This window comes from Benincasa hispida, chromosome 3 (genome assembly GCF_009727055.1).
Source record: "Benincasa hispida cultivar B227 chromosome 3, ASM972705v1, whole genome shotgun sequence".
Classification (NCBI taxonomy): Eukaryota; Viridiplantae; Streptophyta; class Magnoliopsida; order Cucurbitales; family Cucurbitaceae; genus Benincasa; species Benincasa hispida.
In genome coordinates, this window is record NC_052351.1 from 3552779 (window position 1) to 3579004 (window position 26226).

General features: G+C 31.8%; 1 protein-coding gene across 6 annotated transcripts in view; it reads left to right on the forward strand.

Annotated features, from left to right (window-relative positions):
- Window positions 1-24049, forward strand: part of LOC120073401 (ABC transporter C family member 12-like) — a 34586-nt gene extending 10537 nt beyond the window's left edge. For 4 of the 6 annotated variants that reach the window (XM_039026239.1, XM_039026238.1, XM_039026240.1 and 1 more), the window contains 25 exons: window positions 416-455; window positions 1486-1642; window positions 2763-2877; window positions 2966-3046; window positions 3182-3206; window positions 6016-6072; window positions 6512-6577; window positions 6910-6984; window positions 7157-7264; window positions 7645-7779; window positions 8593-8699; window positions 8780-8873; window positions 12846-13013; window positions 14417-14557; window positions 15734-15934; window positions 16140-16238; window positions 16325-16477; window positions 16807-17195; window positions 19113-19293; window positions 20322-20645; window positions 21199-21955; window positions 22107-22228; window positions 22406-22651; window positions 22919-23354; window positions 23712-24049. In XM_039026239.1, coding sequence (XP_038882167.1) covers window positions 416-455; window positions 1486-1642; window positions 2763-2877; window positions 2966-3046; window positions 3182-3206; window positions 6016-6072; window positions 6512-6577; window positions 6910-6984; window positions 7157-7264; window positions 7645-7779; window positions 8593-8699; window positions 8780-8873; window positions 12846-13013; window positions 14417-14557; window positions 15734-15934; window positions 16140-16238; window positions 16325-16477; window positions 16807-17195; window positions 19113-19293; window positions 20322-20645; window positions 21199-21955; window positions 22107-22228; window positions 22406-22651; window positions 22919-23354; window positions 23712-23797 — 4363 coding nt within the window. In that variant the 3' untranslated portion in view covers window positions 23798-24049. Of the gene's footprint in view, window positions 1-415; window positions 456-1485; window positions 1643-2762; window positions 2878-2965; window positions 3047-3181; window positions 3207-6015; window positions 6073-6511; window positions 6578-6909; window positions 6985-7156; window positions 7265-7644; window positions 7780-8592; window positions 8700-8779; window positions 8874-12845; window positions 13014-14416; window positions 14558-15733; window positions 15935-16139; window positions 16239-16324; window positions 16478-16806; window positions 17196-19112; window positions 19294-20321; window positions 20646-21198; window positions 21956-22106; window positions 22229-22389; window positions 22652-22918; window positions 23355-23711 lie in introns of those variants that run through there. The other 2 variants (XM_039026242.1, XM_039026244.1) reach the window with 2 other exon arrangements.
- The last annotated feature ends 2177 nt before the right edge of the window (window positions 24050-26226 follow it).

The window sequence follows — 26226 nt, forward strand, 5'->3', positions numbered from 1 at the left end:
TCCTAGTTATAATTAATTGTGGCTGATGATGAAGATACATGTGGCTTTAGCAGTTTGCTTTTAAAGTGCATTTCTTTTCATTCTCTCGGTAGTACTACAATTATTATTATTTTATTTTGAAAAGGATACTAAACTTTTCATTAAGAGAATGAAAAGAGACTAATGCGCCAAAATATAAAGAAACCAAGCAAAAGAAAATTCTGAAAATAGAATAATAATAAAAAAATACAAACAAAAGAGATGGCAACTAAAAAGAAACAATGAGACTCCCCCAGTTTCTATTCAGGTCTTGGATGGAGTATCCCTTAAAGCATTCAGATAATGAACACCATGAAGAAGACGTGTGACTTTAAGTTCTTCAATTATTTATTATTTATTTTTTTCCCTAATTTTTAAAAAATCTTTCTCCATGCAGTGCGGATCTCTATATGATTATCATCACAGTTTCTTTCCAGGTTAGTTGGTTTCTTGTGAGAACATATATATTTTTATTTACTAAGCTTTCTCTTGAAAACTGCATCTGTAAATACCTTGTTTACTGCTTTGGTTATGTTTTTCTTCCCCCATCATAAGCTTATAGAACTGTCCATGAAACTATAACAAATCTTATGGTGTTATCTATGCGAATAATTTAAGTAGTAGGCATTTGTATGTAGAAATGCTAATCTCTGAAGGGGGGGGGGGTTAAGGGGAGCATTGTAGTTGCAGAAACCCCCCTCCGTTTAGAGAGACTCCTTTCATTTATTATTATTTTTTGTCACTTTGTGATAGATAAAAAGTCTCACAGCTAAAAGTTAATGAAAGACAAAAAAAAAAAAAAAAGGACACCCTCTGTCCACAAGCCACCTTGACTAAAAGAAATTATTTGACATCCCCTTCATCGAGGCTTGCAATTAGCACTTTGCTTATACCTTATAAAGATTGGTGACAGACTGATAGGTCTAACTCCACAGGCGTCTTTCCAATATATATTTGTGTATGTGCGGTTCCCCTGTAGTAAGCACGTTTGTATTGTTAGTGCATTCACTTGAAGAAAAGTGATGAGACATTTATGACATGTTGGTCATCAAAAGAAAAAAAATGTTCATGAATGTTGATATTTGTGTTTTCTTTTATTCTTTCATAAGCCAATGCAAGTAGATGCAGCTAAGAGTTTTTTGCTGGCTATTAATACCTTTTGCATTTTTTTTTAAAACAAGAATCGATGCCTCTGTTCTATCAAACAATGGAAGTAGATTTGATTGCAGAAAGAAAATCATGGTCATAATTGTTGAATTAGAATGCATCCTTTAGGTTTTGCATAAAAACGTCATATTGTTTTTGGTTTTGGTGTGATATTTCTATTCGGAACATTTTGTTAGACTGAGAAGGAAAGGTTCTTCATATATTTAACACAATGATAAAGAAGGTAATCCCTTCCTTGTGAATGAGGACTCACACTTCTGTTCTATTCAAGTCAAGTAAATAGATGTTCTTGTAATGCAGGTGTTATTTGCAGTACTTCTTCTTGCGTATGTCCCTAATTTGGAACCTTATCCTGGTTATATTGCTTTGCCATCTGAGTATGTTGACAACATGGACTATGAAATGCTTCTTGGAGCAGAGCATGTTTTTCCTGAAAGGCATGTTAATATCTTTTCCAGTAAGTAATTTCTAAACTAAACTTCTAAATTTTCAATGAAAAGTTGTCTCCTGTTCAAAAAACTCTAAAACTTCTAAAGTTGAATAGTTTCCCTTGGAAATTTTGTTCCTTGTTAAAAAATTATTCAAAATTTTGTATTGCTTGCATCAATTTGGTTCTTTATGAGGTGTCAAAATTAAAACACAGTGTCTTGTTTTCTTTTCTTTCTTCCTTTTTTTTTAAGAATAAACAAAAAGAAGAAGAAGAAGAAGAAGAAGAAGAAGAAGAAGAAGTATTATATGCATATCTTCTAAAAAAATAGGCATGTTTTTCATGCTATAGCGTCTGTTAGGGTTAACTTTCTTTTAACAAGAAACCAAACATTTTATTGAAAAAAATGAAAAGAGACTAATGTTTAAAGGAAACAAACTCCAAAAAGGAAGTGAGACAGATGGCAAAATAAAGAAAAGTATGAAGAAATATTCTCGAGAAAAAACAATAAAAGCTTAGACAAAAGCAGAGGCAATGTAACCGTGATCATTTGAAACAAAAAAAAATAACCAAAGAGATGAAAATCTTCAATAAATTTCAGAAATTCTGCATTGCAATCCATCCAGAACCAAGATCTCTATGGAAAATAAAGCTTTGACTTTCCATTCCACAAACGGCCAAAACAACTTCCCATTCAACTAGAATATGATTTGCTACAATCAGGATTTTTCGACAATTGGCCTTTGAAGCGGCTACAAGAATCTTAACTTTATATTTATCAATAATTTTGAGAAAAACTTCAGCTAACTCCTAACTATATTCAACTTGAATTTCTAAAATTCTTGAAATAAAAAAATCTCTACAGAGGGCCAAATCCTTACTAAGCAACTCCAACTTCAAATGAAGTTGATCGATGCATTCTTTAGAATTTCAAATACTAAATAGTTGCGAAAATAAACCATCCTAAAGCAAAGAAGGGACATGAAGGAACCAATGTGAAACCCTTATGGCCTATTCGACTAAAAACTTTGCTTCGTTACTTGAAATTGAACGAGTAGAAAAATGATTTGTGAAAATATAAATGGAACTGGGTTGTCAAAATTTGTGATAGTAATGTACTCGGATAACTAGCTTTGGTACAACGTGGTAGGAATATATTTTGGGTGGGTGACTCCACTTATGAAGCTGGGCTATAGTAAGCCTGTAGCTGAAAAGGATATTTGGAGGTTGGATGACTGGGATCAAACTAAGACACTAATCAGAAGGTTATCTTTATGATTATTGTTTTTTATTGTTTGTTTTCTATCTCCATATCTAATAATTCAATTGCTTAGAATGTTCTTACTTCTGAAGGTTCCAGAGATGTTGGGCTGCAGAAGTTCAAAGGCCTAAGCCTTGGCTTATGAGAGCATTGAATCGAAGCCTTGGACGAAGGTGCAGTGCAAGACCTGTTTTCTTTTTTTTTTTGTGCTTTGATTTACAACCTTGGTTAGCAGTTAATAAGCTTTATATTACTCTGTCACTGTTTCTAAACTCATTTGGTTTACTACTCTTCAAAATTTTTACTAGGTTCTGGTGGGGAGGTCTTTTCAAGGTAACTTGTAAAATTTTCCTTCTCTTGTCTTCTGTTTTCTTCTCTTCATTTCCCCCTTGCAAACATTCATATATTATCTTCTAATGACTTGGTCAGTAGGAGGGGGTGTTTGGGAGGTTGTAATGGGTTGAAATTGGTTTGGATTCCAAACCCATGTTTGGTTTGTTGGATTTTGGGTTGGTTTGGAATACTCAACTCAACCCATTACAGCCCAATCACCCCACTACCCACAATCATTTCAACTCATATTTCTCTCTCCTCCCCTTTCAAACTCTTCCATTCTCTTCTCATCCATCTTTCTCTCTCTCTCTCTTCCAAAGTATTTTTCTTTTGAAATTAATTTTTCTTTTAATATTCAATTATCCTTTTTATATTTTTATTTTTTTATTTTTCATTCAATTATCTTCTCTCTTCTTTCATTCTTTTTTTTCATCATTTTTATTAAATTTTTTTTTCATTAACGAGTTTTTAGAAATTTTTAAATTTTTAAATCTTGATTATTTTTCATCAATTTTGGTAATTAATAAAATGTTCATGTTAACAATTCATTTTCAAATAAATTTTTTTCCTCGGTCTCTTTTCTTTTATTTGGACTTTATGTGTGTCTATGATTGGCTAATGTGAAAAAAGTTTACTATTGAATTAAATAAATGTTTATGTGTGTCATTTTCAAATGTTGATTTTCTTTCCTAAATTCGATACACAAATGTGTCATGTTGTGTAATTAATTATTGGTCATTAAAATATATTGTAACTTTAATGCCTTAAAATTGTATTAAACACTATAAACTATTTTTAATAGTCTTGTATTTGTTTTAATCATATCATATATTTGTTCACTGAAAAATACAAGAAACAAAAATAGCTATCAGCATTTATTTTTCTATTTTTTTTATTATATGGAAGTTATAATGTTATTTTTATCATGATTTTCAATATTTTAAAATTAGATGATTAATGATTTTAATTAAAATCAAGTTTAAACAAGCATTTGCCAACAAATTTCAATTTTGGATAAGAGTTTTACTTGAACTTCTAAATGATGACTTTCTATAACTAATGAGTTTGAGGATTTAAAATTCAATTCAAAACAGCCACCTTATTATTTAATTTAGTTTTGGGTTTAGGATACTTGGGATAAAAGTTAGAATTGAAAATTAAAATCAAGACTTTGCTAATTTATAAAAAATAGTTAGTATGATAATGTTACTAAACCAATGCAAAATAACCGTTTATGTTACATATTGCATATTGCAATTAAGTCAACGAGTAGTTAGAATCGAAAACTAAAATAAAAACTTTCTAATTTATATAAAAAAAATCGTGAGTATGATGAACTTTTTAAGCCCTTCGTATTACATATTGCAAGTTAGTAGGCTCAACGTTAGAATTGAAAGCTAAATTCGTGACTTTCTAAACCATAAAAGAAAAATAGTTAGTATGATAAACTTTTTTAAGCAATGCAAAATAGCCTCTAGATCACGACATATTGCAAGGTGGTAGAATAAAATTTGGGTTTTAGGAATATTGAAATCAATACTTTTCTAATTTCAAAAGTAAGTTATGAGTTGATGTCTTTTTAAAATTTGGGCGAATTGTAAAAGCCATCCCTAAAGTGGGGCGGTACTTACAATTATATCTTCAAACTTTCAATTGTAAAAATTGAGCTTTGAAACTTAAAAAACCATTAAAATTGGACCCTCAAACTTACATAGTTGTAGAAATTGTAATGATTGTATGAGTTTGAGGGTTAAATTTTATCATTTGAATGTTTCAAGGTGTAATTGTAACTAATACCATACTTTAGGAGTGGTTTTTGCAATTTACTCAAAAGGGTTCAAATCATAGAGTTTTGGAATGCAGTTTTTCTGTTTGCAAAATTAAAAAAATTATCATTTGAAGTTATATAATATCACAAGCTTAGTGACATGAAGAAGGAAAAAAATGTACAAAAGTACTTAACAATAATAATAATAATAATAAAGCAACAAAACCCAACCTTGGAATTCAAACACAGGCTCCCCGACCAACTCAACCATGTACCCAAAAATGTATATATGTACATATGTACATATATAAGTATTATATGAAACAGATAGAGATATATTCATATCGGGAAAAAGTATGGCTTAGGGGCAAGGCAAGACTATAAAAACTCCGAAAATATGCTTTCAGGATGTAGTGATTTATCTTCTTCCTCACGATGTGACTTTAAGTTCTTTTACTCTTTTCTTTCCTTCATAGGGATATTTAGTTCTACTTTCTTGTATGCTAGTTATATTTCTCGTCAACTTATTTCATTTCTCCAGAGAAATTTCTACAAAGCATTACAGCCACATTTTGAATTCTCAACTCTATGGTTTTCTCAAGTTATACTTTAAAAGGGTGATAATTTATCTCAATTAGCTCAGTCAAGTAAATTGCTTTGGAGTGAGTCAGTAATTTCATCAAGACTAAATAAATTACTGTCTTCCTGTATTTCCATGCATTTTCTTTTATCTGGTTGGAGGTATAGACCTTCCTGGAAATGTAACTTTTATATTTGAGTTTTGATTGATATTGAATTTTTCTTTTAATGCCAATTTGGCATATCCGTCCATGAGCATTACTCTTCTAACCTTATTGGTTCAAAATATGAAGTCTTTATTTTCTCTCCTAAGATAGTTTTCTTTCTTTTTCATTTCTCATTTGGACCTTATGAAGGATCATTAAAATAATGAAAAGAAAAGCCTTACAAAAAAGAAAAAAGTGCTACTTGTGGGGGAAGAATACATTTCACTTTTCAGGTCTAACCATGAATATCTGGCAGGTTGGCAATGACCTCTCTCAGTTTGTTGGGCCAATAATATTGAACCATTTATTACAGGTTAGTCTTTTTTTTCCCCTCATAGCCATGGTTTGCATAGTAAATTGCACATTGACTACTTGCCTCCTACAAGAGTGCCTTTTTCGTGTATTTGTAAAGAAAAATGAATAGACACTTCTGTGATTAGTGGCAATGGGAAGGAAAAAAATCTTTTTCAGAGTACCTGCTCTAATATCATGGTTGAGAGAATACTCTGTTTTGATTTTCATATTTAAGGATAAGAAAAGAAGGAAAAGAAGGATATGGTAAAGAAGAAATTACACATTGTTTACATATAAAATAAAAATAAAATGTGCACATGGATTCTAAGATTTTCTTTTTGAAAAAAAGAACTTCAATTATAGGGGACATTATTGATCTTTTTATCTTTTCAAACAAATGTTGGTGGCCTCTGTTTTGATCATGGAACTTTCAAGTTTATCTATATCTTGTTTTGCAGTCGATGCAGCAGGGAGATCCAACCTGGATTGGTTTAATATATGCATTCTCAATCTTTGTTGGTGTGGTATGACTTCTGATATCCATTTTTATTTATTATTTATTTTTTGAAAATTTGTATTAATGAAAAGAGACAGTGAATTTTGATATTCACTTTTTAAAACTATAATATGTTTGTTTCCTTCATTTTTTGAATACCTCAATCTATAAATCACTTCTGACTACATGATGGCTTACTGTTAGTTATCATTGGTGACATGACATCTTGTTGTAGGCCTTCCAAGGCACACCATACCATACAAGATGATATAAATATTTTAGGTTTTGCCTCCCAACATTTGGTTTAGAATTTGTTTAGACTTTGAATTGCAAATGACTACTTTAATATTACGTATTCAGTCATTTGGAGTGCTATGCGAAGCTCAGTACTATCAAAATGTTATGCGAGTTGGTTTTCGACTGAGGTCTACTTTGGTAAACAGTCTCTCTATACTGGCTACTTATCTTCATATAAACGCATTTATTCAATCATTAAGTTACATTTGGATTTTCATGTGGGTGAGATGAATTGGAGGCTTTGGGTCTCTTAAATGCAGATGTTCTTTTTTTCTTTATTGTTAAATGTTGTCTGTTTTCTTAATTGCAGGTAGCTGCTATTTTTCGCAAATCACTCAGATTGACCCATGAAGGACGCAAGAAATTTCCATATGGGAAAATTACAAACATGATATCAACAGATGCTAACGGCCTTCAAGTAGACACATTTTTTTTTTCTATTTTTTATTTTCTGTATGTTACATAGAGTTTTTTTTTTTTTTTCTTTTTCTTTTTTTAACAAGAAATAACTTCTTGTTGATATAATGAAAAGGAAATTGTTCAAGGGTTACAAACTCCCAAAGGGAGTGAAAAGAAAATACAAATCAGGAATTTAAAAACGATTACAATCAAAAGAAGATGACCTAGAAACAATAAAGACCAAATAAACCAAAGCTCAACTCCAATGTCACCTTGAGATCTTCTACTATTAGTTTGTCCACAATTTCTATTATATCACTGTACGTCTTTAAAAATATTAGGTGATTCCTGTAACTGCTCAAAAGTAACTATTACTAATTTCCTAAAACTTCTGTTCAGCAAATATGTCAACAGCTTCATGGGATATGGTCTTCTCCATTTCGTATTATCATGTCAATGATTCTTCTATACCAACAATTGGGCGTTACTTCACTTTTTGGGGCTTTAATTCTAGCCTTGATGGTACCTGTGCAGGTAATGAAGTTTGTTTGTGCACTTTCATATTGTACCTTTAGAATGTTTTCCTAAAATTGAACTTGAATGAAATGCATCTAATGAAAGCATAAACATTCTCTCATTCAAATGATCATAGCATTCCCCAACTCTAACACCATCCCAACATCTATCTTATGACCTTTGATTTTTGTGCATTAAGAATTAAAATAACTTTCAGATTTTTGTAATCTTTAGAAAAAAGATATGAAACTTTTCATTAAGGGAATGAAAAGAGACTAGTGCTCTAAGATACAAACAGATACTGCAAAACATAGTATAAACAAAAAACCATAAAGGACTTGAGACATAAACGGAAGGACGTAGTGATGAAATTAAAGTAAAACAAACTAAGAGATTAAGCAAGAGACTTAAAACAAGAAAGAAAAACTTGGAGAGGTTTGATAAACACCGGCCAATTGCAGTTGATATCCTGAATGGAATGCCCATCAAATTTCTTGGAAAGATAGCAATAAGAATAAAATTTTTGTAATTCAAAGAACAAAAATTGTATTAATAATTAATACATACATGCTATACGAAAGGCAAGATATTGATGTTAAACCCACTTATTTATGTTGGTAAACTATCCATTGCAATTAGGGAGGTTGGGATGTGATATTGCAAGAGTTAGACTTTAGGATCTCCTGGTATATTCTGATCATGTTAAACTAACACAAAAAAAGGAATGTGTCAGGTCCATACAGAAAGTAATTGTTAGTAAAATTCTTAATCTTGTTATTGAACTTACGTTTGTAACTTTTCTTATCTATTTGGAATGTATTGTGCATTCAGACTGTAATAATTAGTAAAATGCGAAAGCAAACTCAAAAGGGACTTCAGGGGACAGATAGAAGGGTTGGCCTTACAAATGAAATTTTATCAGCCATGGACACCGTGAAGTATGGTTAAATTCGTATGATAAATTTACAAGTTCTGTACATCTCTGCTTTTCTTGACACCAAGCTAAAAAATGTTTCAGATGCTATGCATGGGAAGCAAGCTTTTCATCTAGAGTCCAAGAAATAAGGAATGATGAGCTCTCATGGTTTCGTAAGGCACAATTACTTTATGCGGTATTGCCATCAGACATGCTTTCTTATTGTTTTCTAGAAGGCATGGACAGCATGACCTATTGCATTGCAAAAGATTTTACGTTAAAGTAAACAAAACGACCACATATAGTATATTTGAATCTTATATGGGAGATTGTCCAAGTAACATCAGCCTTATATACATGCCTCACTGGGGTCATATCTGTTGAAAAAATCAAAGTAGCTCCGATATCACTATTGAAAAAATCAAAGTAGTTCTGATACCAATGTTGAGAAAATAGACTTGATGAAAGCTAAATAAATGTTGCGGAAGCAAATCAATATCTCAATGTTTGTTAAACAAAGAGAAGAAAAAACGAAAATGAGAGTGTAAATTCAAACTTCTTTTTGAAGTAGGAAAAAAATAGGTGATACACAAAATGTTGTATAAGAAATGTGATACAATGTGATACTAAAATTATGATACATAAAATATGATACTCAAAATGTGATACACAAATTGTGATACTCTCAATACAATTATACGAACCTAATTAATACTACTAACATACAATTTAAAACAATATTAAAAAGAGTTACAAAACATTAAAAGCTTAAAAATAACAAACATCTTAAATCTTAGATCTAACATAGATTGAAAATTAAATATAACAATAAATTTAACAAACTTAAAAATTGAAATTTAATGATGAAAAACCTCAAATCTCAACACTTCTCCTCGAGGTTTTTCTTTGTCACATCCAGCTTTTGTTGTGGAAATACAGAAAAGCGCCCTATTTTTGTCATCCGTGCAGCTTTCAGCTTTTGTGAGAATGCTGAAAAATTGTTCCATGATTTCACTTTCTCTCTCTTCTTTCTTGGCTTCTTTCAATAAATAAAATCTTGACTTTGATGTGCGTTATTCTTCCATCTTGTACCAAATTGAAGACATTAGCAACCAAATCAAGTTTTTCTTTTAGATAAGGTAGACCGTGCATCTTCCCTTCTTGAAAACTATTGAAAATCTAATCAATAGAGATAAATTTGAAAATATTATCATCCATGTTAGAAGAAGACAAAATTTTCAAAGCTTCGTTGTCTTCGTGTCCAAAGCATTGATACCACCTTTTGCTTCCTTCTACTTTGGCATTAAAAGCATGATGACATAGTGAGTTACCACTTAAAACAAATGCATTTTCGACCATTTTGGCCCTTGCAATCTCTACTCCTTGAGGGTCATAAATGACACAAACTTGGTCTTTGAAAATCACAGAAAATTGATTATGCAACAACTGAGCAATACTAAGTAAGTTTTGTGATAACATTAAAACATATAAAACATTGGATATTTTATGTTCACCTTGCTTAGTATGTATGTCAATAGTACCTTTGCCTTTAGCTAGTACTGTCTCGCCATGTCCAAGAACCACCATGGCTAAAAAGATTTACATCTTTAGCCATATGCGAAGTGCATCTGCTGTCAATAAGCCACGTGACACTTTGTCATCAAAATGAGATACCATAAACAAAAAATTTGTTTCTTCATTGTCATCTGTGCAATTTGTTAGATGTTGGGAATTTTGGATTTGGTTTTGTTTACTGTAACAAAACGGATTTGGTTTTGTTTACTATAACAAAACTTCTCCGTATGACCGTCCTTGTTGCAATAATCGCAATGGTAGACTTGCTTGTTTTTTAACCAACAATTCTTTTCAGCATGGTTAGTCTTTTTAACAAAAACAACGAGGAAATTTATCCTTTCCTGATGCTCCTCTTTTTTCCATACTCACCTGATTTTTAGTTGCATGTCTATCATCTTTTCCAACAAGTCTCTTGTCTTTAAACTGTGCATGGAATGCACCCTCAACTTACTCCTCATTATGCATTGTACCTCTTTGTTTATGGGCTTGTAATTTTCTAACCAATTCGACTATGGAGAGAGTTGTAAGATCATAACACTCCTCTATGGCTGAGATCTTTGACTCAAATTTATCAGGAACATGACCATTATTTTTTCTACGACTCTTTGATCTGGAAAATTTTCACCAGCTAATTTTATCTAGTTTACAATGGTCATCACTTTTGTTGTGTAATCCCTCACAAAATCTGAATCTTTCATTGTTAGCATCTCAAACTCTCTCTTGAGAGTCAACAGTTTGACAACTTTCACCTTTCCACTTCCTTCAAATTCTTCATGCAATTTATCCCAAGCTTCTTTTGTCGTTTTACAATCAATAATCCTAGAAAATATTGGATCTGATAAAGCAGCATGAATCACGGATAAAGCTTTGGGCTTCTTCAATTTGTCCTCTTAATGTAGTCTGATCTGATTCAACGTTGGATTTTCTCCCAGTTGTTGAGGATCAACATTAGTTGAAACTGATTCCCAAAGCTTAAGTGCCTTGGGATAGGATTGCATTTTAACAACCCAAAACTGGTAGTTTTCACCAATGAAATGTGGAGGAGAGGAAACACCGGAATTGGAAGACGTTTTTCAAATACAAAAAATGGAAAAAAAAAAATCACTCTCAAATAAAATCATAGGCCTTTAAATCTAAGGCTCTAATCCCACTGTTGAAAAAATCAAAGTAGATACCACTATTGAGAAAATGGAATCGATGTAAAATAAATAAATGTTGCAGAAGCAAATCAACATCTCAATGTTTGTTAAACAAAGAGAAGAAAAAATGAAAATGAGACTGAAAATTCAAACTTCTTATTGAAGTAGGAAAAATATAAAATTGGTGATACACAAAATGTTGTATAAGAAATGTGATACTCAAAATATGGTACACAAAATTGTGATACTCTCAAATACATGATAGCTCACCCTTATATGGGACAATGATATGAACCTAATTAATACTACTAACTTATAATTTAAAACAATATTAAAAGGAGAAACTCACAATACATTAAAAGCTTAAAAATAACAAACAACTTAAATCTTAGATCTAACATAGATATCAAACTGAAAATTAAATATAACAATAAATTTTAAAAAACTTAAAAGTTGAAATTTAATGAAGAAAAACTTCATCTCAACAATATCATCATATAAAAATAGTAGAGACAATTTATGCACTATTCATGATATCATGTGTTTGGACCTTCGGGTTAGCTCAATATGGAAGACCCTCGATGTCTCTGGACCTTAGGGTAGGGGATGGCTTCCCTCGGATTAGTGGGGTGGGTCTCCGATTCCAAGTTCTCAAAATAATAATAATAATATGCACTACTCATCTGTTTTTTTTTTCCCTGAACAAGATATTCTTCTGTTATTTTGTGCTATAGTATAGTGCATTTTTATAATCGGCAATCACAATTATGTACATTATCAGTTCCATTGCTTTTAGAAGCCATTTTACACACATTTACAGCTCAGTATATATCAATGCAGCTCTATAGTTGCAAACACTTATCTCAGGTTGATATACGATTACCTCATATCTGGGTTATATTATATTGATTAAATCCACGATTATTATAGTTCTTCTTGGAGATGATGGTGGTGCTAAGGGGGTGTCAACCTAGTTAAGATATTCGGATGCACTTGCTGATCATTAATCTCATTTCATTACCTTAATAAAGAGGCTTGTTTCTTGCTCAAAAGAAAAAATATACACAATTATCTCATAAAAACATTTTTCATGTGTACTATTTGTTACCAGGTTTGTGGCAATATTTATCACGTGAACTTTACTTATTGCTAGAAAAAAGTTTACTATCATCTCTTTCAACATTAAACATAATGCCGTGGTTTTATAGAGAATTGCAATCCATTCTACCATACTCTTGGAAATGGCTTGTAAAATATTTTCTATGATATTAATGCAAAAATAATGTAGTTATTTTCAGTCTCGGAAGTTCGATTTTGTGTAGCAAGTATTTAACCACTTTTTAAGTTGAGATACGAGCATTTAGCTGTATTGTTTGGAAACTATTATGAGTAACAAATAATTCCACATTCTTATTCTTTTCTTCTTATTTCTTACCAAACCCCATCTGTTGCAGTTAAACGGTTTTATTCTGAATAGTGTCCCAGTGTTTGTAACTGTTATCTCCTTTGGGGTATTCACTTTGCTTGGTGGAGATCTGACTCCTGCAAGGGCCTTTACATCACTTTCCCTGTTTGCGGTGCTTCGTTCTCCTATTACTATGCTTCCTAATTTGTTAAGTCAGGTACTCAATCATTTCCATTGCACTTTACTTTTCCATTTTCTTTTGACAACATATGTCTTGTTGGACCTTACCTGAAAGAGGATTTGAGCGGATATGTGTTGTTAGAACTTGTGGGGAAATGGTTTGAAGAAGAGATTTTCTTCAAAGCATGAAATGAAAATTTTCTTTGAAGAAAAGAAAGGAAACTAAATGCTCAGAAGATACAGATGCTAAAAGGGAGAGAGAGAACAAATCAAAATAAAACTACGAAAGAAATATAAAGGCATCCTAATTCAAACATGTCTTGTAAAGAGAAGCCAATAAAAAAGATTAGATAAAAAGAATACTAAAAAGGAGTCTTGAGTCTAGCGGATTCACTTCACTCGAGCTAAGAAAGTACTTGCTATCGAAGATCCTCTAATTTCCCTCCAACCATAATTCTGAAGTTGAAGTTTTAACCAAATTGACACGTAATAAATTTGATCTCGGAGACGAAGACAATCCAGGAAGGAGCCGAAGAACATTATTCTTGGCCTTATTCGAGAACACTCAATGCAAATTAAACAGATTGAAGAGTTTATACCGTCAGGCCAAAGAACAAGAACACCCTAAAAAACATATAATTAATCATCGTGTCTGCATGGCAAAGAGAAGAAACGGAAGGCATAAGCAATGTAATGGGAAGTTTCCTTTGAAGCACATCTGCAGTGTTTAGGGGACTGTTTAGGATATAATCTATAATAGAACATTGATTCTTTTAGGACTTCTTGATTTCCAGATTGCTGGAAGGAAAAAAAAAAAAAAAAAACAAACAAACAAACAAACAAACTCTTGTGCATTGAAGATTGAACACAAAACTCCCAACTATCTGGATAACAATTTAACTGAAAAGATTCCCGAGGATTCTAATATCCACTTTCTTCAATCTTCCATGCTTCCAGTCATTGCTGTAGACTAGTCCTCCAATAAGGACCTAGGTCTTCAGTCTCCTCATCCTTTAATATCCTCCTAAAGGTAGTGCTCCAAGACAGTTATTGAGCAACCCTACTGAAACAAGATATGTGCCCAAGAATGTCAAAGATTGACTTCTCAGGCCCTTTGGCATCTTGACTTAATTTAAGTGACCACACTAAAGGTTTGTGGGTTCATATCTTTGGTGCAGTCCTTTGGGAGTTAAGGGTGGGGAGAGATATAAGATACCTACAGAAATTTTGATCAACTTGGGAAGTTATGTCAATCTCTTCTCCTTAGTGTCTTATATTCATTTTATTCTTTTAGTCATTCTTGAGAGAGTTTTTGTGTGTGTGTGTGTGAGCTTTGTTGAATATATTTCATCTATCAATAAATTATTTCTTAGTCTAGAAAATATTAAAATAAAAAGAAAGGAAGTCTATTCACTTTCTAATTCTACTCTAGTAGTACAGGTTGTAAATGCACATGTATCATTACAGCGTATGGAGGAACTATTCTTGATTGAAGAGAGAATTCTTGCCCCAAATCCACCATTGGAACCGGGGCTTCCAGCAATATCCATAAGAAATGGATGCTTTTCATGGGATTCCAAGGTTTTTTGTTGGTGTTATATACCTCTGTTTACCTGATTTTTTGTGGGCTTGGTTTTTTTTATGCCCGTGCTTGTATTCTTTAATTTTTTTTCTCAATTAAAGTGGTTGTGTCTATTAAAAAAATGATTTTTTCTATGGTGTTTGTTTATTCTTCAATGTGCGGGTCTATAACTGCATATCTATATGCAATTTGAATTAGACATGCTGGTAAACAAATGAACGTGACATCTTTGTGAGGCCTGCTTTTTTCTTGGAAGATCGTGTTTAAGCTCTTTGTGCAGTTACTGGCAGATTGTTGGTTCTTGTACTTAGGATAAAGATGACATTGAGCTTGACTTATATTTTCAGTGAAATGGCAACATGGTTAGGATTAGGAAGACCTTTTTAGTTGAAATAATTTTTATTTTTAGAAAGGAAACCTAACTTTTCTCTGATAATATGAAAAATTATGAGTAAAGCTCCAAGAATGTGCATTTGCAGACAAAAAAAACAGATTTCATGTAGAAATGATGGAAAACTTCACTGTATTTTGGATTCAGAGTGTAACATACAGCATCTTTATGGGTATCATTGACTAAAGAGCTTCAAGATTTCTGTGTAAGCCTCAACCGGAGTGCCTTTCTTCGGCCAGATGTTTAAGTTTACTCAATATTTCTGTATACTTTTGCTATTTTAGTTTCCTTTTCCGATTGTATTGCTGTAGTAGCTTTTGGTTGTTTTGTCCTCTGTTGGTAATTCTTGTATCCTTATTTTCTTGTTTGGAGATGATGTGGGTGCTAAGGGGATCAACCTAGTTGAGATGCTCTGGTGCACCTCCTAATCCATTACTTTTATATTATTATTGGCATTTTCATTTAATCACTGAAAAGGCTCATTTTTTTTTTTCCTTTTTCTTTTATTAAAAATTTTTTAAAAAAATAATAATAATAATTGAAAAATTGCCATCAAGTTGTGCTTTGTATACTCTGCCCAGCAGATTAATTAGTTCTATGCAAAATGTTTCTATATGTCCATTTTTTGTGATAAACAAAACTCTCCTAATCTTCTTCATTTCCTATTCACAAAAAAAATATTAATCTTCTTCTATGCTTTGAGGTTGTCATCTGAAAATGATGAATGCAAGTGAATATTTTTCCAGATGTGATGTAGTGGCTGTAAAATGTAACATTTTTGCAGGTAGAGAAGCTGACATTATCAAATGTCAATTTGCATATAGAAGTTGGCAGCTTAGTTGCAGTCATTGGAGGTACGGGAGAAGGAAAAACGTCACTTTTAATGGCAATGCTAGGGGAGCTGCCTCCGTTGGCAGACACAAATGTTGAAATCAGAGGGACAGTTGCTTATGTTCCTCAGGTGTCATGGATTTTCAATGCCACTGTGAGCCACAATTCCTTTCTTCCTAACTATAATCCTCATTTTTCCAAGAAAAGTGAATATGCTAGGGCATTTTAGATATCAATCATTAGATGGTAGCATTCTCCCTGCTGCTAACCTTTAAAAGAGGAAGAAAAAGATATTTACTCAATCCAACTCTTTACTCTTTTTCACCATGCCCTCCTGATCTGCCAATGTTTTCTGCTAGGTGCGTGACAATATAATATTCGGATCAGAGTTTGAATCAAACCGTTATTGGAAGGCCATTGATGTCACTTCATTGCAGCATGATCTTGAATTGCTTCCTGTTAAGTGGATTTCGAAGTTATTTATGTAGAGATATTTATTTAAATTGAATGGTTCAACAATTTGCCTCACAAGCTTACTTTTCAGGGCCGTGATCTCACTGAGATTGGTGAAAGAGGTGTAAACATAAGTGGCGGTCAAAGACAGCGAGTTTCTATGGCCAGGGCTGTATATTCCGATTCTGAAGTTTATATTTTTGATGATCCTTTAAGTGCCCTAGATGCTCATGTTGGTCAGCAGGTATGCTGCTTGGCTAAATTGCCTTGATTTTACATTTTATGTTAGCATTACAAGCACTTTGTAAAATTGTGCTACATATCGAATATGTAACTGTAGGATATCTTTTTCGTGGTACTTACCAGTAAATCAATTCTATTTTTGTCATTATTATTTGTTTTATTTCTTCATTTGGGTTGAAGTCTCACCACATTGGGTTCTAAAACTATCGACTCTATTTTAGTTACTCATTTGAGTTTAGTTCTTACTATATCCAATGCTGAAAATAAACACGTTGGGTTACTGCTGGTGCTCATATGTAGGAGGTCTAATGTGAACTTAATGTATTTCAGGTTTTTAACAATTGTATCAAGGAAGAATTGCGAGGGAAAACCCGGGTGCTTGTGACAAATCAATTACATTTTCTTCCCCATGTCGACAAAATTATTCTGATTTCCAAAGGTATTGTTGTAGAGGAAGGAACCTTTGAGGAGCTCTCAAGAAACAGCAAACATTTCAAGAAGCTAATGGAAAATGCTGGGAAACTGGAAGAACAAATGGTAGAAAATCAATACGACAAGAATCATTACCAAGGAAGCCCTATGCCTACTGAAAGTAAACTTGAGAATAAATTTCCAAAAGACACGAGTTATGCAAGAAAAGGGAAAGGGAGGAACTCTGTACTAATAATCAAGCAGGAGGAAAGGGAGACAGGAATTGTAAGTTGGAAGGTTTTAATGAGGTAAGACAGCGACTTACACAAAATTGAAGCTTCAAAAATATTTTGTTTGGTTAAAACTTAAAAACAAAAACATCAAAATCAATCAATAGTTAACAGATACAACGAAACACCCTATTGGTAATTGAAATATAAGTTAAAAAATTTTATTCTGGTCAAGAAAATAATGAGAGACATTATGCATATTGGGATTAAGCTGCACGGAAGATGTTGATTGAAACTATTTTTGGTCATCTGTTCTCAATCTGAACATCTCTATTGTTAATAGTTACACTCAGTTGATACAGATGGTGGGGATGATAGGTAATTTCAGTTTAATATAATTAGCATCTAAAATATCTCTTACGTCCAACTATAGCCAACTACAATTCTCTCTCATAATTTAGCTATTACAATTTACTTTTTGAAAACTTTTAGTTAAGTAGTTGGATTCTCCATGGATGTCCACTGCTATGTTGAAAATAATTTGTCAATATTGCAACTCTATAGAATTCAACGGGTGGAGGGAGGATTGTATGTCAACCAGTGTTTTAAAAGTAATTTCCTTGAATACTGGGAGACAAGAGTTTCTAAACAATTAGTTTCTCAAAGATTTTTTGGAAATTTATGAACAATGAGTATTATTGTATTTGTTAACAACCTGATCGAAGACAACCAGTAAGGTATTCAATTAGCTGCTTGATAGGCCCTAAGAAGCACAAATACTTTAATTTGGCTAGTGTGTCCGTGTCCAACACATGTCGGACACCTTAGACACACCGGTACATGTTGGACATATCAGACACTTGTTGGTACAACAAATGTGTTAGACATGCATAGAACACTTATTAAGTAGAGTTTTTTTTTTTTACCAGAAAGAATTTTCACTTAGTAAGTAGACTAAAAAGACAAATATGAGAAGAATAATAAATTTTGAGTATCAAATACATAAAATTAAGTCTTTTAAACATGTAGATGCATCGATCCATTTACTTTTGAATTTTCTTTTGGGATAAAAAAAGTATATATATATATCTTTTAAAAACGTGACCTTGTCGTGTTGTATCCTAGATTTTTAAAAAATGACATATTGTTGTATGGTATCATGTCATATCCGTATCTCATATCCATATCTGTGTTTCTTGGGATAGGCCTCCCATTCTATACACTTATAGTACAAAAAACGTGGCTGATGGCTGTGCATGTTCTGTGTTTTTGTGTCTGCAGTTGGTTATATGTAATTTTTGGTTTATTTTATATTTGTCTCGGCAGTTATATATGTGTGGCAGTATGTGTGTAAATTATGTTTTGTGTAGTTATTTCTGTCTATACAGTTAGTTCTTGGTCAGGGTAGGGGGCATCATTTTGGGTAGTTATTTCTGTTATAAAGTTAGTTTTATGGTCTAATGAAGTGAAGGCTTTGTTATTTGAGTTGTGGTTTGAATGAAATTAAAGGGTTTTTTCATAACGAACATATTTCATGGGATGATCGTTTTGGTTCTTCTCGTCTGAAGGCCTCTTCATGGCGTTCTCTTTATAAAAACTTTATAGGATATACTATTTGTCTCAATAGGAACACTTTTATGTTGCTCTCATAATTCTATTATGTTTTGTTATTTATTTCATTTTCTATTATGTTTTTGTATTCCTTTTTGGGTTTCTTGTATTGTATTTTTTAGCATAGTCTCTTTTCATCATATCAATGAAAAATGATTGTTTTCTAGGAGGATGATGGGAGAGTGTTGGCCTCTAGGGCGTAATCTAAAATTCTATACATTACGGTGAATTGTCTTAAGTTTTGTCACTGCCATATTTCAGCAACAAAGGTCAGAAACTGCAGTGTGTTAATATAACTTTTTCTGCCATGGACAAGAACATGAACAACCATAGTTTGCAACTGTTTATTGGAACTTAATAGTAGGAATTTTGTTGTACGTGTAGGTATAAGGATGCACTAGGAGGTCCATGGGTAGTTAGCATACTCCTTTCATTTTATCTGCTGACAGAAGCTCTTCGAGTTTCAACCAGCACCTGGTTAAGCTTTTGGACAAAGAAAAGCACTTCAGAAAATTATAATGCTGGATACTACAATCTCATCTATGCAGTGTTGTCCTTTGGCCAGGTGAGTTAGTGTATGTCTTAACAACCCGTTTGGATCACGGGATTTATTTAGTGGGTATAGGTAATGTTATTTTTGGGCATTAAATATTCAGGATTTAAATGATTGAAAATATATATTTGGATATGTAAAAGAATTAATGTTTGAAAATTGTAATGCTTGCTTTTATTTTGTAGGTTTTGTTATTGGGAGTTAATCTTAATGAAATGACATTTTTAATAATAAGTTTAATTAATCACCTCATCATTCTTTCATATTGTTTAAATGGACATAAAAAGAGAGAAAAAAATTTCAAAACTCACCAGCAAACATGTCCCAGAAAAAAACAAAACATACGATGTGGGTGAGATAATAAAAGTCTATACTTGTAAAAAAAAAAGGAAAAGAAAGAACCCTCTGCTTCATGAAGTTTATTACTTGAATTTGTTGCTATGTTAACTAGTTAGAGAGCCTTCTTATAATCTCCTTGGTTGTATCATGTACTTTTCAATTTCTCAAGGAAAAGTCATTTGTTGCTTTAGGAAAAAAATTACTTGGACTTTAAAAAGCTGAAAACTCATAGAAAACAAAAACACTCATCACAAGAACAGTACCAATAAAACAAACATGTAGTCTTTCAACTCTAGAAAATAAATTATCATTTTTGGCCAAAAAAAAGTTATTTACTACATTTATTTCAGTGAGATTATTATGGTAATTGAAAAGTTAAAATATGAAGCATTTGATTGAAAAGTGATAATATGAAGCATTGTTTTTACTCTCGAAGAGTTATCCATAAATGAGCAGTCTTAATTTATTTATTTATTATTTTTTTTAAAGAATTACTAATTAAGTATTAAGATTTGAGATCTAAAAGAAATTAAGATGTAAGCCAAAGCACGGATGTTGACTCCACTTACCTCTACAATCTTTATGAATTTTGGAAAATACCAAGTTTTTGGCATCCATGTATTATTTTCATCAAAATAATGGGACATGACAACTTGCACTTTCTCCTTGTCTAAGAGTTGTTCTGTTTGTGCTCTTTTTAGGTGACCTTTACACTAGCAAACTCTTATTGGTTGATAATTTCAAGCCTTCGTGCGTCTAGAAAATTGCATGATTCCATGCTAAATTCAATTCTAAGAGCTCCAATCGTGTTCTTCCACACCAATCCAATTGGTAGAATTATCAATAGGTTTGCAAAAGATCTTGGAGACATTGATCGTACTGTTGCCAATATAATGAGTGCATTTCTGGGGCAACTGTGGCAACTATTGTCAACTTTTGTTCTAATAGGTATTGTGAGCCCAATCTCCCTATGGGCCATTATGCCGCTATTGATTGTGTTTTATGCGGCCTATTTGTATTATCAGGTATGATATTAACTCACTACTTTTCCCTTTTCTTCAACTAATTTGTTGGATATTTCCTTTTTAGCCTTTTAAATGCTTCTATTGAATATTCAGAAGCAACTTTCGAAATAAAATCAAGTCACTCTAACTTGAGTTGGAGAATCAAGTATGCATAATCTAAGATTAACCTTTTCTCTTTTGGAAAGTTATTTCTATGGGAAATTTATATATATGCACCAGAATTTTTTTTTATCATGGAAGCTAGTGAGTACGAGAACTCACTTAACTTCGGTGATGTTTTATTGATAAAGTAGCATGGGCCGAATTCCCATATAGGCTTAGTGGTAATGTATAGAATAATGGAATAGACCTTGTTCGAGAAAATTTCTTCAAATAATGAAAAATGTTTTCTTTTGGGGGCAGTTTCTTGTTTCTTATCCTAAAAAAATGGGTTGTTTGAAAACAAATTGTCAAATTCAAAAATCTTGTCTGTTTTATTATATCCCTTTTTGTCAATAAAATATGGAGGCTGTATTTGAAGGAGAAAATGAATTGCATCACATGCCTCTTTCAGAGTACCTCACGCGAAGTCAAACGCTTGGATTCGATTTCTAGATCTCCTGTGTATGCTCAATTTGGGGAAGTGTTAAATGGTCTGTCAACTATTCGAGCATACAAGGCATATGATCGAATGGCAAACATCAATGGGAGGTTCATGGATAATAGTATCAGGTTTACGCTTGTGAATATCAGTTCAAGTCGCTGGCTCACAATAAGGTTGGAAACATTAGGAGGCCTTATGATTTGGTTGACAGCAACTTTTGCTGTCTTACAGAATGCAAGAGAAGATAACCAGGTGGCATTTGCATCTAAAATGGGGTTGCTTTTAAGTTATACTCTAAATATCACAAACTTGTTAAGCGGTGTTCTAAGACAAGCAAGTAGGTTTGAAAATAGTTTAAATGCTGTTGAACGTGTTGGCACATACATTGATTTGCCTTCAGAGGCTCCAGCTATAATTGAGTATAACCGCCCCCCATGTGGTTGGCCTTCATCTGGGTCAATTTGTTTTGAGGATGTTGTCTTACGTTATAGGTCTGGACTTCCTCCAGTCTTGCATGGACTATCCTTCAATATTTTACCGACTGACAAGCTAGGAATAGTTGGAAGAACTGGTGCAGGAAAATCAAGTATGTTGAATGCATTATTTCGAATTGTAGAAATTGAAAGAGGAAGAATAACAATTGATGGTTGTGACATTGCTAAGGTTGGGCTAACAGATTTGCGGAAATCTCTAACCATCATACCTCAATCACCAATTCTTTTTTCAGGTATGCTTTGAGTGAACTTCTTCTAAATCAGCTAGCGTCTGCTTTGAATTCAATTGAATTTTAGGTTTTAAAACTTAAGTTCTCTTTTCTTCTTTTTTTTCCCTCTTCCTCTCTTTCTTTCAATCTATTCATCCATCTACTGCTTATTTAGGAACTATACGTTTTAATCTTGATCCATTCTGTGATCATAATGATGCTGACCTGTGGGAGGTTCTTGAGAGAGCACATCTTAAGGAAGTAATTATGAGGAGCTCTTTTGGCTTGGATACTGAGGTAAGAAATTTTGCCAAATTTAGTTTATGTTGAATAAAGTTGGTGTGATGAATTGTACAACAGAGTACAAGTTTACCATTCAACAAAAGATCCTGCTGAGTACAAGTTTTACTGAAGTGCAAATTGAAGTGATTTTGAACTTAATTATTGCTTAATGCTAGTGTATAATTGTTCAAGGTTTTAGAGGGAGGGGAAAATTTCAGTGTTGGACAGAGGCAACTGTTAAGTCTTGCTAGAGCATTGTTGAGAAGATCAAAGATCATTGTTCTTGATGAAGCAACGGCAGCTGTCGATGTTAATACAGACTCCTTGATACAGAAAACTATTCGTGAGGAGTTCAAATCATGCACCATGTTGATTATTGCCCATAGGTTAAACACAATTATTGATTGTGATCGGATTCTTGTACTGGATGCGGGTCAGGTGTGCCTCAATTTTATTTCTGCTTAATTTTAAACACCTTTATTTATCCATATTACTGGTTGTAACTTGTAGTTTTCCTCGTTTTGGTTTGGTTTTCTTTCCTGTCTATGTTACTGCCCATGAACAAAATTCTAGATTCTTCTCCCGCAAAACGAATATTGGGATAGTGGTTCAAATTTTCGATTAAGCTAATTGTTGTAGCTTCCTTCATTTTGCTATTTATGTAATTGTTGTTCACTTATGTTAGAACTGCCAATTTCCATTCAGGTCATAGAATATGATAGCTCTGAAAAATTGCTTTCAAATGAAGGAAGCGCATTTTATAGAATGGTTCAAAGTACAGGACCTGCAAATGCTCAGTACTTATGCAGCTTAGTTCTGGGGAAAAAAGAGAACAATCCACATAGTGAAAACGTATTACTGCAGGATGGCCATCAGAGAAGATGGCTTGCAAAATCCCACTGGATGACCGCTGCACAATTCGCTCTGTCCAGAAGTCTTGCTGCCTCTCAGAATGACCTCAAAAGGCCAGATATTGATACTGTTCATGGTAATAATGATATCCTTGTGAAAACAAAAGATGCATTTCTAACACTGCATGGAGTTTTGGAGGGGAAACACGACGAATTAATCGACGAAGTACTAACTCGAGATGCGATTCCCAAATACAGTTGGTGGTCATCTTTCTACCGAACAATTGAAGGTATGCTTGGATTGATGTAGAAGAGGCAAACATGAAATATGCCTCCAAGAAATTTCCATTTCTTTTTCTAGTTTGTAGCTCGTTTACTACCAATATTTGAAGTGTTCTTGCCTGGATTTGCTTGAATCTTATTTTGTAGAGTTTTGATGGGATGCATCAATCTTTCCACATATCTCTACGATGTGAACTAGTTTTACCATATCGTATAATTTGCACATTGACATGTGGTTACTTTTGAAGAACAAAACAACGTCTTTTGAAATCAATGGATTTTGGAAGTTTCCCATAGAGATTATTACAACTTTGTGGAAGGAATTCATGTGATTTGATTTATCCATTTTGCGTTTCTTGTCTCAGGCCTGGCTGTGATGGGCAGATTGCAGAGTTACAACAAGCTTGGAGATAGTGAATATGATGAGGCTGAAGAGAGGCCGTTTGACTGAAACCATGTTCATTAATTACTATCATTATTGTTATTATTATGGAATAGAAACCATGTTTTATTGTCTTTCTTAATTGAGAGAGAGTTATTACGATATTACGATGTAACAATGTAGGAAGAATAGTGTTAATTGGGTAATATTCTAGATTTGTTCCCCATTTTACCCCACTTTTAATAAACTCTATATCTATGAGTTTTTCTCTCTCGTATGAAATACATTATTATTCTAATAAAAGATTCACAAATTCGATTCTTGGAGGAGACTACATCATATTATTATTAATATTCTTCATATCAAATTTCAAAAATAGCAATTAGTTAAACGTTCGAAAATTCTTCAAAAATAGCTGCTTAGTTTTGTAATCCACAATAGGATATTCATATTTTTCATTCTTTTTGAAATAACATTTTGAAATAGAAAAAGAAGACAAAAAATTCATACATAAATGATAAATCCAAAAACCTCAATTTAAAAATATTTTTTAAAAGAAAAAAATTGATTTTTATCCCCAAATTTTCAATAATTTTTATTTTTATCCTAAAATTTCAATTTCATCCATTATACCCTAGACTTTGACTTTAGTTTAAATTTCTACCATTAACTTAGGCCCTATTTGCTAACCATTTTATTTTTTGTTTTTATTTTTGAAAATTAAGCCTATGGACAATACTCTCACCTCTAAATTTCTTCTTTTGTTAACTACTTTTTCACCAATGGTTTAAAATACCAAGCCAAATTTTGAGAACTAAAAAAAGTAGTTTTTAAAAAATTATTTTTGTTTTTTTTTTAATTTAGCTAATAATTCAACTATTGTAGTTAAGAACAATACAAATCATTGTAAGAAATGTTTATAAAATAAGCTTAATTTTTAAAAACAAAAATAAAAAATAAAAAATCAAATGATTACTAAACGATGTATTTGTTTTTCTAATTCATTCACTAATTTTAGCAATAAACAAAAGAATCCAATAAGGTCTTTATATATTTACTAATTTCAATAATATCAAATATTTGTACATATTTTAGTTTGGTTAATGTAGAAATTAGTAATTGAATAACTTAAGGTTTAATATTATAATACTTGATTAAATTTGAGGTGCAATTTGAGGTGCAATTTGATGAAGTTAAAAGTTCATTAATTCAATATAAATTGAAGTTTATGGTAAAAATATTATAAGTTGACAAGTGTTAGAGGAAAAAAACCCCTCAAAATAAGATGAAGAGAAACAATTAGTTATACTGTACCATCTTAATAATTGGGTCATCTTAATATTTTTAGTTTGTTGATAAGTTTAACTTTAATTCTTATTAACTCAACTGACATATACATGTGTCAGAGACTAAGAAGCGTCTCGTTTGAATTTCCTATATTTATTGTACTAAAAAGAATTCTTCTTTAGTTTTTATGTTATATCATGTAAACATTTAACTTTTTAAATAGATACATTTTGTTGATAAATTGAATTTATATTTAAGTGATTACGTCTAAAGTTCTAATATCTACATATTATTTTGTTTCTATAACTACGAATCCATAAATCAAAATAGGATAAAGTCATTTGAAATAAATTTGCCATATATCTCTAAATTTTTAATTATGTAATTATGTCTATATCATTAGACTTATCCGATTAAAGTTTATACTATTGAACACCTACATCCATTTATTACATAATCAATATCCACGTACTAAATAGGTGCAACCGTAGAAATTGGAGACTAAACTTTGTAACTTAGGCTCAACTACTCCATTTTTAGCCTTTTTTTTTTCTTTCTTTGGAGGGGAAAAAAAAGAAAAAGAAAGTCAGGTAACAAAAAAAAATTACATGTGACTATGTGAGTACTTATAAGCTCAATTTTAAAAAGCATAAACGAAAAGAAAAATATTTAGGCCTAATTATTTTATTTTACAACTTCTATTTTTAAAATTTATGTTTTTTTTTTTTAGAAATTTTTATAAATAAAAAAATTCAAAAAACAAATTCTTTAATCATAGATTTTACATTTGTTAAAAGAAACACTCAAATCTTAATAAAATTATAAAATCGAGAAAAAAATAAAAAATATACATACAAATATAAATATATATATATATATATATATATATATATTAGCTTTCAAATATATATCATTAGTTTTTAAAACTTGAATTAGTTTTTAAAAACATGGCAGGAAATGGATTAGAAAACATGAAACTTATACGTGGAAATAGTTTTTATAAGTTTAATTAAAAAAAAAAAAAAGAAAGAAAGATAATAACAAGATCTCATTTTGTAACCATTTGATTTTAATTTTTTATTTTTGAAATTTAAGCATGTAACAGTACACCCCTCACATCTCTGAGTTATTTATTTTGTTATCTACTTTTTACCAATATTTTCAAAAGATGAAGCCACGTTTTGAAAAAAAAAATATATATTTTCAATCTA